Below are 15,324 nucleotides of genomic sequence, written 5' to 3'. Positions count from 1 at the left end.
CCAACCACCTCCGCTGACGCAAATTAAAGTCCTTCTGCCTAGACAAGTACTGCAAACTCCGGTGATCAGTGTAAATCTCACAGGGAACACCGTACAAATAATAACACCAGATTTTCAGGGCGTGAACAATAGCTGCTAACTCGAGATCATGAAATGGAAAATTCTTCTCTTGCACTTTCAACTGTCTAGACGCGTAGGCAATTACCCTACCGTCCTGTATCAATACCACTCCAAGACCAATCCTCTAGGCATCACAATAGACAGTGTATGACCCTGAACCTGTAGGAAATACTAATACTAGGGTTGTAGTCAAAGCTGTCTTGAGCTTCTGAAAGCTCTGCTCACACTCCTCGGTCCACCTGAACGGAGCACCCTTCTGGATCAGCCTGGTCATATGTGTTGCAATGGATGCAAATCCCTCCACAAAGCAACGGTAATACCCCGCCAAACCAAGGAAACTACGGATCTCCATAGCTGATGACGATCTGGGCCACCTCTGCATTGTCTCCACCTTCTTCGGATCTGCCTTGATCCCATCAAAAGACACTATGTGGCCCAAGAATGCCACTGAATCAAGCCAGAATTCACACTTAGAAAATTTTGCATACAACCTCTTCTCCCTCAAAGTCTGAAGCACGGTCCTCAGGTGCTGCTCATGATCCTCCCGAGACCGGGAATATACCAGGATGTTGTCAATAAACACAATGACGAAGGAATCAAGATAAGGTCGGAATACACTGTGCATCAAATGCATAAAGGTTGTTGGGGCATTGGTCAGCCCAAATGACATGATAAGAAACTCATAGTGACCATATCTGGTCCTGAAAGCAGTCTTCGGGATATCCGGCTCCCGAATCTTCAACTGATGATAGCCAGAACGCAAGTCAATCTCGGAAAACACCCTGGCACCTTGTAACTGATCAAATAAATCATCAATGCGAGGCAAAGGATACCTGTTCTTCACTATAACCTTGTTCAACTACCGATAGTCAATACACATACGCATAGAACCATCCTTCTTCTTCACAAATAAGACCGGAGCACCCCAAGGTGATACACTGGGCCTGATGAAGCCCTTATCAAGCAACTCCTACAACTGCTCCATCAACTCCTTTAATTCAGGAGGAGCCATACGATATGGAGGAATAGAGATGGGCTGAGTTCCCGGCAATAAATCAATGCCAAAATCAATATCTCTATCGGGCGGCATACCTGGAAGATCAGCTGGAAACACATCTAGGAAGTCCCTCACTACTGGAACTAACTCAACTGTAGGGGTATCAATACTGACATCTCTCACATAGGCCAAATACGCATCACACCCCTTCTCAACTATTTGTTGAGCTTTAAGAAATGAAACGACCCTGCGGGGAGTATACTCTAAGGTACCTCTCCACTCTAATCTCGACAAACCTAGCATAGCCAGCGTCACGGTCTTAGAGTGACAATCAAGAATAGCATAATGGGGCAACAACCAGTCCATGCCCAAGATAACATCAAAATCTACCATACTGAAAAATAACAAATCGACTCTGGTCTCAAAACCACTAAGAGCAATCAAGCACGACCGATATACGCGGTCCACAACAAGAGAATCTCCCACAGGAGTAGATACATAAATAGGGGAACTCAATGAATCCCAAGATATCCCCAAATGTGGGGCAAAATAAGAAAACATATATGAATACGTAGAGCCTGGGTCAAATAATATTGATGTATCCCTATGACAGATGGGGACGATACCTGTGATAACTAAATCTGAAGCAACGGCCTCTGAACGGGTTGGAAGGACATAGTACCTAGCCTGGCCTCCCCTTATAGGGCGACCTCGACCTCCCCGACCTCCACCTCGAGCTGGCTGAGGAGGTGGGGTAGCAGCTGGTGCTGGAAGAATGGCCGGAGGACCCGGTGGAGCACGTGGAGGCTGATAAGTCTGTGGAGGTGCACCCCTCCTGGCTCTGGGGAAATCTCTAACCAGGTGGCGAGTGTCACCACACTCAAAATAACCTCTCGGAGGATACAACGACTAAGACTGACTCGGACCTGACCTGCTAGACTGGACGGTAATATCACCTCGAGTAGGAGGCATACTGGATACTGGCGGTGCATAATAGGGCTCCTGAGGTCTAGGAGGAGTTGGGACACCGCTGGCTGCTGGAAGAGCTAAATGAACAGGGCGACTCATAAAACCCCTACCATAGCGTGCTGCTGGTGCACGAGCTCCTGAATAATGACCAGTCTCTCGAGACCTCTTGGCCTCTCCCTCCTCTCGATCACGGGCGAACATGCCCTCCACTCTCCTAGAAATGCTCACTGCCTGCTGATAAGTGATGTCCATCTCCAACTCCCTGGCCATACTGGTCCGAATACTGGGGATGAGTCCCTCAATGAAGCGACAAACCCTCTCTCTGACTGTAGCAACCAGAGCCGGTGCATGGCGAGCTAACCCACTGAAATGAATTGCATACTCTGACACAGTCATAGAACCCTGACGCAACTGCTCGAACTCTGTGCGCCAAACATCCCTGAGGCTTTGAGGAACATACTCACGCAAGAACATCTCTGAAACGTGAGTCCAAGTGAGTGAGGTTGCTTCGTGCAGACTACTCAGCTCATAGGCACGCCACCACTGATATGCTGCTCCCCTCAGCTGGAAAGCGGTGAAAGAAACCCCACTCATCTCCACAATGCCCATAGTGCGGAGAATACGATGACACTCCTCAAGAAAACCCAGAGCATCAACTGAAGCTAGTCCGCTGAAAGTAGGTAGGTGGTACTTCTTGTACCTCTCAAGTCTGAGCTGCTCTGCCTCAGAAGAAGCTACCCTGATCTCATGCTGAACCGGAGCCACTGGGGGCATAGGAATATACTCTCGGGCCTGATCAACCTAGACCCTCTGCTCAGGGGTGTGGGCTGCAGGAGTCTGTGCCCCTCCCCCAGCCTGAGATATAGCGGGAGCTATCGAAAATAGTCCAGCCTGAGCCAGAGTGCTGAACATGCTCAAGAACTTAGCTAAAGTCTCCTGGAGGGCTGGAGTAGCAATAGGGATCTCTGGCGCTGGCCCTCCAGCTGGAGCTGCTGGGGGCTCCTCTGACGCAGCTCTCGCAGGTGCTCGGGCTGCACCGCGTGGTCATCCTCTACCCCGACCCCGGCCTCTGGTGGCTCTGGCAGGGGGGCCGGGTTCCTGATCTTTGGTCCTCCCATTGTGGGTCCTCACCATCTGTGAGAAAGAATAGAATAGAATCTTAGAATTTTTGGTGTCAATAACTCGCACGACAAGGAAATCAAAGGAATATGATTGTTATTAACAGTTACATAGCCTCCCGAAGATAAGTACGGACGTCTCTGCACCGATCCGCGAGACTCTAATAAACCGGCTCTTGACTCGCGACTCCTACAAACCTAGTTCTCTGATACCAACTTGTCACGACCCCAAATTAACTCTCCGTAAGGTGTCGTGATGGCACCTAGTCTTTACAACTAGGTAAGCCTACTATTGCGAAAAATATAAAAGAAACACAACATTTTTAAGGATAAAAAGCATATTATAAATAGCCAAGAGTAGTACCACTCGTCATGTACAAAATAATTTTCCAAGACCCGGAATATCACTAAGTCACAAGCTGCTATAATCTATGTAGCTCTATACGAAAGTTTGAAGATAATAAGGAAAAATCTCTAGACGAGGGAGTAGAAAGGGACTCCGAAGATCTGCGTACGCAAGCAGAGGTAACTTGAAGTCTCCTAGAATCAGCAGCACGTACTAACCCCGAGGTTGATAGCTTGCACCTAGATCTGCACACGAAAACATGTGCAGGAAAGGGCATGAGTACACCACAATGGTACCCAGTAAGTGTCAAGCCTAACCTCGGTCGAGTAGTAACGAGGTCAGGTCAAGGCCCTACTGGAGTAAATATAGTAAATTAAACAGTAAAAGATATAAGTAGAATTTACGGTAACACAGTTAAAGAACTTTTAGGAAAATTTAACAGTTAAGGGAGCCCTCGGCTCAAAACAAGGTAAACACAGTGGGAAATCTCTCGGGATATTGTCCCGTAGTTTCAAATGAATATGCAATACAGGGGGATCTCCCGGAATACGTCCGTAGTCCCAAAGTAAATATGCAGTACATGAGGATCTCCCGGAATACGTCCGTAGTTCCAATGTAAATATGCAGTACAAGGTATCTCTCGAAATACGTTCGTAGTCCCAAAGTAAATATGCAGTACAGGGAGATCTCCTGAAATACGTCCGTAGTCCCAAAGTAAATATGCAGTACAGGGGGGATCTCCTGGAATACGTCTGTAGTCCCAATTTAAATATGCAACGCAAGATGTAATGACAGTTATGACATCGAGTTATACAGTTTATACTATACACAGATAATGCAAATAAGGACTTAACTAAACATGACGCACAGAATGTCAATTAGGCAGTTAAAATACGTAAGCATATTTTTCTAGTCTAAACTACACAATTAAACATATTAGTACAATTAATAAGAGAATCAATATGATTTAAAAAGGTTAAACATGATTTTTGCAATAATAGCCCGTGTGCGTACTCATCACATCACGTACACGGCGCCCACACACCAAATAATATCAAGATATCCTAAGGGGAAAGTCCCCAACACAAGGTTAGGCAAGCCACTTACCTCGAACCGCTCAAATCAACCTGATATCACGTTCTTGCCACGAGTATCCGACTCCAAATGGCCTGAATCTATTCAAAACAGTACAATACCATCAATACGCGCTAATGGAATGAATCCCACAAGAAAAACTACAAAATTAGGCCAAAATCCGAAAATGGCTCAAACCCGGCCCCCGGGGCCCACGTCTCGAAACCCGACAAAATTCACGAAACTAGAAATCTCATTCACTCATGAGTCTAACCATACCAAATTTACTAAAATCCGACACCAAATGGTCCTCCAATCCGCAATTCAAACTCCAAAATCCCTAGTCTCCAACTTTCAATTTCCACCTTAAATACACATTAACTAGGTAGGAAAATACATGGCAAGGCAAGATTATTGACCAAAAATAAGCACAAGGAACTTACCTCAAGAAATGCCTCGAAAATGCTCTCAAAAAATCGCCCCAACCCGAGTTTGCAAAGCCAAAAATGATAAAAATCGCGAAGCCCTTCAGTTTTAATCACTGCCCAGGTATTTTCACACCTGCGGAACCTGGGCTCGCACTTGCGGGTGTGCTTATGCGGAAGAACGTGCACATCTGCGCAACTCACTTACCCACTTTGCCTTCGTATCTGCGACAAAAGGGCCGCATTTGCGCACTCACGCCTGCGGAGTCCCTTCCGCTTCTGCGCATCTTGCGCATGTGCAAACATCCTTGCGCATGTGCGAGAATCGTAGATGCGGAAACTTCCTCGCACCTGCGACCCCAGACCAACTTTTGATTTATCGCATCTGCGCTTCCATCTCCGCATGTGCGGCTCGCGCACCTGCGGTCTCTTTTCCGCAGGTGCGAAAATACCAAAACCAGAAAAATTCAGAAATTCCTCTAAGTCCAAGTTTTCACCCGTTAAGCATCAGAAATACACCCGAGGCCCCCGGGACCTCGACCAAACATACCAACCAATCCTAAAACACCATAGGAACTTAGTCGAGCTCTCAAATCCTATCAAGCAACGCTAAAATCACGAATCACCCTCCAATTCAAACTTAAAGAACTTGAAACTTCAAAGTTTTACAACCGATGTCGAAACCTATCAAATCACGTCCGATTGACCTCAAATTTTGCGTACAAGTTGTAATCAACATTACAGACCTACTCCAACTTCCGAAATCGAAAAACGACCCTGATATCAAAATTTCCACTACCAGCCCAAAACTCCAAAAATTCGACTTTCGTCATTTCAAGCATAAATGAGCTACGAACCTCCAAAACACATTCCGGACACGCTCCTAAACCTAAAATCACCTAACTGAGCTAATGGAACTGACATAATTCCATTCCGGAGTCGTCTTCACATAGTTCGGACTACAGTCCAAATCCTAGGGCTTAAGCTCTCATTTAGGGACTAAGTATCCCAAAATACTCCGAAACTCAAAACCAATCATCCCGACAAGTCACAATAGCAGAAAAAGATTTTGGGAAAGTAGTTAATAGGGGATCGGGGCTATTACTCTCAAAACGACCGATCGGGTCGTTACAGAAAGTTTACCCGATTTTCTTTCTATTTGTACTATACAAATATAAGCATGATGATGGAATCATATGTCACAAGTAAACTAGAGGTTTACTGAAACAAATATTAGTTGGCATGACCAGTTGACCATCCCGGTTCAATTATGATACGAGAAATTAATTGAGAATTACATTGGCATATATTGAAGAAATAGAAGATATTTCAAGAATTCTCTTGTGCTACTTATTCTCATGATATACCAGTTAAGGTTGGGATTTAATCCCTTGATTTCAGGAACAAATAAAAGGTGATAAATATATGGGCTCAGTCACCTGTCATGTGGACTGTTTACTATTATATGATTTTAATAGATGCATCTATTCTATAGTCACATGTGCATTTGTTATCAACTTGCAGTTTGGCTTTTGCAAGATTGATTGCTCAAATTATTAGAGCACAGTTCCAGAATATAAATTATGATGATTTATCTTGATAATACTAGTTTAAATCCAAGTTGGTTTAGCGAAAATTGTATGCCTCCAATTATATCTAAACCATTGGTTATGAGAACAAAACTGTCAAAATAAAATTTGGTACGTGATGTATTATTTAATATACAACAGCACTTGTACGCATCTAGCAAAGTTATGATAAGTTCTCTATATCACAATCGGTTCAGGATCGGGAACCAAATAATTTTCATCTAGAAATATGAATGTGCTATATGATTTAATTGATCCACCACAATGCACAAAGATGGATCCCCAAATAAATCTAGGGATATGTGTTGGTGATCCCAACAATAAAGGGAGAAAATGGGCAGCTAAAAAAGTAATGCATGTAATGAATTATTATGAGTACATGTAGATCCTCGTACGAGAAAATGTGAACTTGAAGTTCAAGTGATAATTCATATGCAAAATATTACCAGGCGTATTTGTTGACCCAAAGCTAAATGTCATATTCAACTGTTAATGCTCCAAATAAAATAAAGTTCATAATGAATAGAGTCTATGGCATGCATGAAGCATAATAGACTAATCGATTCCAATGATAAAACTCCTTGAAGAAGGAGAGGAGCAAATGTTCAAGATGGTCATAATAAGGAGGCAAGTGCTCTAGAAGAGCACCACGACATAACACTTCATAAGACCTCATGGGAGAGGCTCTGGTACCTGAAAATAATAAGATAAAGAGATCACAATAAGTTATGTCTTTATTGGATAATAGTAGAACCGATATAAAATGATCGTCGACGATATTGTTAATATAATGTAGCGCTCAATATTATTAATATTGACGAGGATCTTGAGCTTAAATCTGTCATGAAATTTGTACAGATAAATGATTGGTCAAATGAAAAATACGCAATGAAAATTGATTTCACCTGAAAAATATAAAGTTGGACGGATAGTCCCAATACGTGAAAGTATAAAGCCAATATAGGTATAAATGTGTTCTTGTGCGAAATATAAAAAAGGTCAAGTCGATAAGACATAAAGACGACTTGTGTCACAAGAAGATTTATAAATATTCTGGCATTTATTATATAGAGACATGTTCTCCTGTGGTAGATGTCGTCATTTCAGGTTTAATCTGGCAATACAAGAAAAACGTGATATACGTATAATGAAAATCATTGAATGATTTAAATTGTTTTGAAGCATATTAAGGCTTCCAAGAAATTTATTAAATAAGGCTTCAAAAATCCTTATACGGATTGAAACAATCAGGGCGTATGTGGTATAATCGCCTGAGTGAGTACCTGTTGAAAGAAGGGTACAAGAATGATTCAATTTGTCTTTGTGTCTTTATAAAAAGATATGGATCTAAATTTGTTATAATTGCCGTATATGTTGATGATTTAAATATCATTGGAACTCCTAGGGAGCTTCCTAAAGCAGTAGACTATTTAAAGTAAGAATTTGAAATGAAAGATCTTGGAAAGATAAAATTTTGTCTTGGTCTACAAATTGAGTATATGAAAGATGGAATTTTTGTCCATCAATCAACATACAACAACAATAACAACAACCCAGTATAATCCCACTAGTGGGGCCTGGAGGGGGTAGTATGTACGCAGACCTTACCCCTACCCTGGGGTAGAGAGGTTGTTTCCGATAGACCCTCGGCTCCTTCCCTCCAAGAACTCCCCATATTACTCTTGGGGTGACTCGAACTCACAACTTCTTGGTTGGAAGTGGAGGTTGCTCACCACTAGAGCAACCCACTCTTGTCACAATCAACATACACTAAAATAATTTTAAAGAGATTCTATATTGGATAAAGATCATCCATTGAGTACCCCCAATAGTTGTGAGATCACTCGATAAAAATAAAGATTTATTCCGACCTCATGAAAATAATGAAGAGCTTTTTGGTCTCGAAGTACCATATCTTAGTGCAATTGGTATACTAATGTATCTTTCTAACATTACAAGGTCTGACATAACTTTTTCAGTTATTGTCTTAAAAAGATATAGCTCTGCTGATACAAGGAGACATTTGAATGGAGTCAAACAAATATTGCGGTATCTAAAAGGTACTACCGATATGGGATTATTTTATAGCAATGATTGCAGTCCCGATCTTGATGGTTATGCCGATGCTGGTTATTTATCTGACCCATACAAGGCTCGATCTCAAACAAGCTATATGTTTATATATGGAGGCACTGCCATATCTTGGTGATCGACTAAGCAATCAATCGTGGTTACTTCATCTAATCATGCTGAGATAATTGCTATTCATGAAGCAAGTCGAGAATGTGTATGGTTGAGGTTTATAATACACCTTATTCGAGACAGATGTGGTTTGAAGTGTGACAAACTACCATGATTTTGTATGAAGACAATGGAGCATGCATAGCCCAATTGAAGGGAGGATTCATAAAAGGGGATAGGACAAAGTACATTTCACCAAAGTTATTTTTCATGATCTTCAAAAGAATGGTGATATCAATGTGCAACAGATCCGTTCAAGTGATAATATGGCTGATTTGTTCACCAAATCTCTACCGACGTCAACCTTCAAGAAACTAGTGTACAAGATTGAGATGCTAAGGCTCAAGGGTGTGAATTGATACTCTCATCAAGGGGAGTTAATATGTGTTGTACTCTTTTTTCCTTACAAGGTTTTGTCCCACTGGGTTTTCCTTGCAAGGTTTTTAACGAGGCAACCAAAAAGCATATTTCTAAACATGTGTACTCTTTTTCCTTCACTAGGATTTGTTTTCCCATAGGGTTTTTTCCTAATAAGGTTTTAACGGGGCACATTATCTATGGACATCCAAGGGGAGTGTTATAAGAAAATTCTATTTATGGTGGATGTCTCTTTCTCCATGATCTTCTCAGATGCTTAATGACATATTCAATGACATATTTCTATGTTTAATGACATATTCAATGACATATTTTTCTTCACTTTTCAAGCCTATATAAAGGCCTTGTAATAGATAGAAAAATACACGCAATTAAAGAAGAAATAAGAAACTCTCATCTCTTTCTCTCTATATCTCTTAGCTTATTTTTTCTTGTTCCATATTGTTACTTTGAGTTATATTTTATAACATAAAGTAAGTTTTTATAACCATATAAATATTAGAAAAAATTTCACATAAGAACAATTGGTTTTGAATTTGCTAGTGCTTACAAAATATGTACAATATGGGTTAGGTCGGATAAAACTTAAAAACATGGGCCATTTTTTGTTAAGGTGTGATGTCTCGTGTTTTTCTTGTAATTCTTTCTAAATAGGGAGGGAAATGGCATGCTTGAAATTTAAAAAAAATAACAAATAGGTACCCTGTTAAAGAAGCTGTTGGAAATTTATTTTTTATTTTTTAAAAACATTAACAAGTAGGTCGCTTACTAACGAGCGGCCTGTTGGAATTTAAAAAATTAGTATCATACTTACATATCTTCACATCAAACTCATGACGCAATGAGAGTAGAAACAATTTTTTTCTTCTTTTTCTAAGATGAACTAAAAACACTACAAGCAATTATGCAAAATGTTGAAGGGATGAAAACAAAGCACAGAACTAACACTTTCACTCGTGTAAAACATTATCACACTTACATACACACTGCGCTCCACAGACCCCATTTGTGAGATTCTACTGGGTTGTTGTTGTAAACACTATCCGAAATGGCTCTCTAGGCTCAAGAATTCGTTCTGATTGGAAGAATCTGAAGTGGGGTTCGAGGTCTTCTCATCATGATTCATCGCGTGCTGATTATGCTCCGATTTGCTAACTAAGTTATCAGCATTGAAAAGAAGCCTGGAATCATCACTTTGACCAGTGAGCGCGCTGAAAATAGTCAATCCATTAGGCCATTTGATGTCATCGTTCTCGTGATGATTTTCCATCGTCTGAGCTTCAGACGAATGTGAAATTCCTCCAATCATAGCGGAATTTTGGAAGTTAGGATACGCAGGATTTGGCCTTGATCCCCAATTGAAAACAGGAGGAGGACGTATTGGCATATTGATCTGTTGCTTCAGAGGAAATGTGGACGAATTTGAAGTGGTTCGCGTTGAAGAAAAGAGCTGCGACAGATAATAGCCAGATTGGTAGCCTAGAGACTCAAATGTGTGCCTCATTCTCAACACGAAATGGAGATCTTCTGCTATCTGGAAAGGATGAAATTTGTGAGTATAGAAATAAACAGATTCTGACTTACCTTTATGTGCAATTTTATTTGCTTCCTAAGATTTTAAAGATCAAACAATTTCAGAAAGAAACGAAGATACAATAACAAATAGGCCTCAATCTCAAGCAAGTTAGATCGGTCAAATGAGTCCTTACTATTCACGTTTGCTCCCATTGTACAAAAGGGCAGCCCGGTGCACTAAGCTCTCGCTATGCGCGGGGTCTAGGGAAGGGCCGGACCATAAGGGTATATTATACATAGTCTTACCCTGCATTTCTGCAAGAGACTGTTTTCACGACTCTAACACGTGACCTCTTGGTCACATGACAGCAACTTTATCAATTATGCCAAGACTCCCCTATGTTTGCTCCCTTTATATAAATATTGAGATACAAGAAAGCGGCAAATTTAAAGCAGTGAGAAAACGGAGACTTACAATCTTGCAAGAACCGAGTTGAAGAAGGCCGTGTCCAGCTTGAATTACTGCAATAGTCTGAGAAAGAGTAGCAAATGAGACAGGTGGAAGTATATAATAACATTAATTACATCCTATGTTGCTCGAACTTTTCGAAAATGTTATCGGGTGCGTGTTGGATCCTTCAAAAGTAGTGCATTTTTTAAGGATACAACACGGGTACAACAGCATTTTAGTGAGTCTGTACAACATAAAATTTACCCCTCAATCGCAAAAAGTTAAGAATCAGCTATAAATTCTTACTCTATGTCACGTCTTTTCAGTTCGTCTCAATCCAAATGAGACAGAAAGCTATGTATGTGTAGTAATAATTCAAATATAAAGACAAACAGGGCAATACAGGAAACAGATGAAAAAATTGTTTGATTCTGACCTGAATACCTGACTCGAACTGATCAGTCCACTCAGAAGGAAGCTGCAAAATCAGCAAATATTTATTAGACCAATAATTGGCAAATGGAGAACAACTTCCCTATACTTACTATTATATAACCAAAATTTCTCTTTTTCAAGTTCTTTATACATAAATATGTATACCGCATCAAATGAACTTTGCCAGTAGTTGGATACATTTGGTTCGTTTTCTGTAGGCTCTTTGAAAACCCATTTATGACATTTATCAGATGCAACTTTTCCCATCAACCTGCAGAGCAAAATAGACCAATTAGAATAAATAAATAGTTCCAAAATTCTTGTCCTGCTTTACTAGTTCAATTATTACCGGATTATTATTTTTTTATAACTATCTGATATCTGAAACGCACTAGCCTGACTAATTTAATTTCGCACTGTATAAAGTACATTTAAGAGGGAAGCACTCCCAACCAGGGATCAGAAATCGATCCCAAGACCTCAGGAGCCTAACTAATACAGTTTCACACCGCATAAAGCACATTTAAGAAGGAAGTGTTCCCAATCAGGGGGTTTTCATTTTTTCAGGGATTAAACCCGAGACCTCAGGAGCCTGACCAATTCAATTTCATACTCTATAAAGCACATTTAAGAAGGAAGCGCTCCCAACTAGGGATTTCTCTCTTTTCAGGGATCAAGCCCGAGACCTTATGAACCTGACTAATTTAGTTTCACACTGCATAAAGTACATTCAAAATGGAAGCGCCACCGACGGAGAGATTTCTTCCTTCTTAGAGATCGAACCCGAGACCTCAGGAGCTTGACTAATTCAGTTTCGCACTGCATAAAGCACATTTAAGTGGGAAGCACTCCCAACCAGGGGTTTCTCCCTTGTCAGCGATCGAACCCTCGACCTTAGGTCAAGAGTGAAAAAATCTCATTCATCTCATCATATCCCTCTAATGATAACTGACACCTTTGGAATGCATCCATTTTAGACATGGAAGTGAGAGAATAGATAGTTCAAATTCAATAATACTACCACCTACCAAGTACCCACCCTTCTCCATAATTATATAACTGAATGGACATTTTGCTGAAGGCTTTTCTCACAAGATCCTCTCCTTCCATTTGGTCCAAGCAATCTGATCCTCTGCAGAAACCATCTTCCCACATCAACATCCTGCACAAAGCATAACAAATCACAAACCATTCAAAGAGATAAGACAGACTAAAAAATATGAAAAAAAAAACCACACAAACCATTAGTCATAACCACATTATTTTCAATAAACTCAAGAAACAGCAAAGTGAAGGACCTGATCTGTTGAATCATGACTATATCCGATATTCTGATATTCAAATTAAAATGAACAAGCCGATATACTTTATAGCAGGAAATGCAATTTTTGTAAAGGCCGATATACTTGTTTCCTTATTCTAGTCTTCAGCTACTACTACAATAACAGTTACGCCTCAGTTCCAAATAAGTTGTGGTTGGCCATATACTAATCCGCATTGACCTTGTTTCCCGTATAAATTCATCTCAGACCAACTCCATACAAAATAAAAAAAGAAGTTTCTCTATATTTGATATTTTCTAATGGCATAATAATCTCTAATAAGGTTAAAAGACTCCTAAAAATAAACGCATTAACATGACTAAAATATATTCCCAATTCGTTTTCTTTTCTACTATTCATCTAATGAAAAAAATGTAAGTTTTAAACTCCACTTTGTTTTATCTTCATCTTTTTCCTCTTTATCGGGTCAAGCAAAGATATTTAGCGAAATGGTGGCAATATGTAATACTCACAAGCTACCATTGTCATCTCCAACTTTGCAACTATTACCACCTCGAACTCTCCTACATAAAAAGAAAGTAGACAATAAAGCAAGAAGAAACAATAGTAATAAGCTAGGTTACGCGAACTGTCCAAAAATGATGTCGCCCTTGTGTCTGAATCCTTAAGAAATACGTTACTTTTGGAGGATCCGACACACATCCGGCAATATTTTCTAAGAGTCCGAACAACATAGGTAATAAGTTCAACAAAAAGTGAAGACATACGGGCGAGGACGAATGGTCCAGAAGACAGAGTAAGTCCAGCCTGAGTTAAGACAGACATTTCTAAGTGCCTCATGTAGTGCCATCATCCCTACTGCTTCTTTTCTCCTACTTTCTCCTGAGCCCGCCATCTTTTTCTCTCTTTCTCGTTCTTTCTCTCCACTTATGAAATATCAAGGGCCAAGATTCAAGAACCAGCTGTTTTTTACCTTGTTGAGAATGGTTATAAACACAAGACTGCCCCTTTTTTTTTTTGTTCCACACTCTCAGTCAGCTGTCATTAGCTTTTACCTTTGACAAAAAACGAGGAGAAATCACTGTGTGTGTGTGTGTGAGCGTGCGTGTGGAAAAGGATGGTTTGGGGGTTGCTCTCTTTTCGTACATTAACAGGAAAAACGAGACTGTGGGGACACTTATAACATACTTATAAGTCAAATATATGCAATATACAAAATTACTATTGTAGCCATTTTAATTTATGTAAACTTGAAATTATTTTAATAGTCAAACAAGATTATCTTTTATTATATTTTTATAAATATTTAAAATTATTAATTATTTTGACTTATAACACATTTTCTGTAATTTTTAAATATATAAATTTTATTTTAAAAAATTTGAACATACTATATTTCAATTCATATAAAAAGTTAATCAGTTTAACTCTGAAAAAGTTTACATAAACTAAGGCGGAGGGAGTATTATTTTAAATGAGTAGTGTATTATGATGAGAGATTCACATATATTTTTATTTTAAAGTGATCGTGAGAATCTCAACAAGTTAAGTCATTAAAGATAGTGAGTGCTACTAAAATCAAGTGGTTTCAAAAAGAGAAAGGTATGATTCCTTTTGGTGCAGAATATGAATTTTAGTAGCAACATGTATGATATACCATATAGTCATATAAGATTTCGTGAGAATTTTCGTTGTAAAATCTTATATGATTAAATAAAATATGTATTTTAAAACTAGCAACAGTGTATGATATACCATATAGTCAATGGATTCAACTGATCTTATTATTTTCAACATGAAAAATAGAAATAGATGTAAGAAAATTAATTTTTTAAAGAAAAAATTAATTTTGAATATATAATTCCAAAAGTTTAATGGGTGAGCAATAATAAAAAATTAAAGTTAAACCCGTAAAATTTATAATTCGAATCCACTTCTTCCTAATAGTGTACTCATCCTCCCAAATTCTACTATTAGTAACCCCAAAAAGAGTGACAGGATTTTGGTACTATAAATTGTACTAGAAGTTCAAAGATGCCAAACTTTGGTTTTGGGGGTTGGGAGAAAAGTTGGGGATTGGGGTTGAGCACATGACTATGTTTTGTGCAAGGATGTGTAACTCGTAAGGCCAAATAACAGAAAGGAAATGTGATTGTGCTTCCACTAAAACCACTCCAAAAATTTCCTATAAATAATCACTTGAACATTATAGTGAACCTCATTTCCTTTGGAAAAAATGAACTATTGTCTAGGCTATAAAAACTCCATCTTGCACTACGTTAATGTTTCAATTGGGAAAATAATGGTAGGGCTTTTATTATCCTTTGGTCATTCTTGTCCGATACAAGCCGTCATTAATGTTTGTATTATGATGGACTGTCTA

At 39.4% G+C, this 15,324-nt stretch overlaps 1 protein-coding gene across 2 annotated transcripts; it reads right to left on the bottom strand.

The window, feature by feature from the left end:
* Window positions 1-10,006: 10,006 nt before the first annotated feature.
* Window positions 10,007-14,097, bottom strand: LOC104102510 (protein RICE SALT SENSITIVE 3-like). Of its 2 annotated transcripts, XM_009610228.4 has the most exons (7): window positions 13,709-14,097; window positions 13,454-13,504; window positions 12,698-12,820; window positions 11,824-11,929; window positions 11,660-11,701; window positions 11,248-11,304; window positions 10,007-10,791 (listed from the first exon to the last, which is right to left on the bottom strand). In XM_009610228.4, exons 1-7 carry the CDS (start codon window positions 13,834-13,836, stop codon window positions 10,297-10,299), a joined length of 1,002 nt encoding a protein of 333 aa, XP_009608523.1. In that variant the 5' UTR covers window positions 13,837-14,097; the 3' UTR covers window positions 10,007-10,296. The 2 variants fall into 2 exon arrangements, with proteins under 2 accessions (XP_009608523.1, XP_070038093.1); XM_070181992.1 differs by lacking the exon at window positions 13,454-13,504 and having other exon boundaries at window positions 13,709-14,096.
* Between the last annotated feature and the right edge of the window lie 1,227 nt (window positions 14,098-15,324).

The sequence above is a fragment of the Nicotiana tomentosiformis genome, chromosome 8, assembly GCF_000390325.3.
Source record: "Nicotiana tomentosiformis chromosome 8, ASM39032v3, whole genome shotgun sequence".
Taxonomy (NCBI): domain Eukaryota; kingdom Viridiplantae; phylum Streptophyta; class Magnoliopsida; order Solanales; family Solanaceae; genus Nicotiana; species Nicotiana tomentosiformis.
Note: the sequence above shows the minus strand (reverse complement) of the source record. Positions and strands in the feature narration are given on the sequence as shown.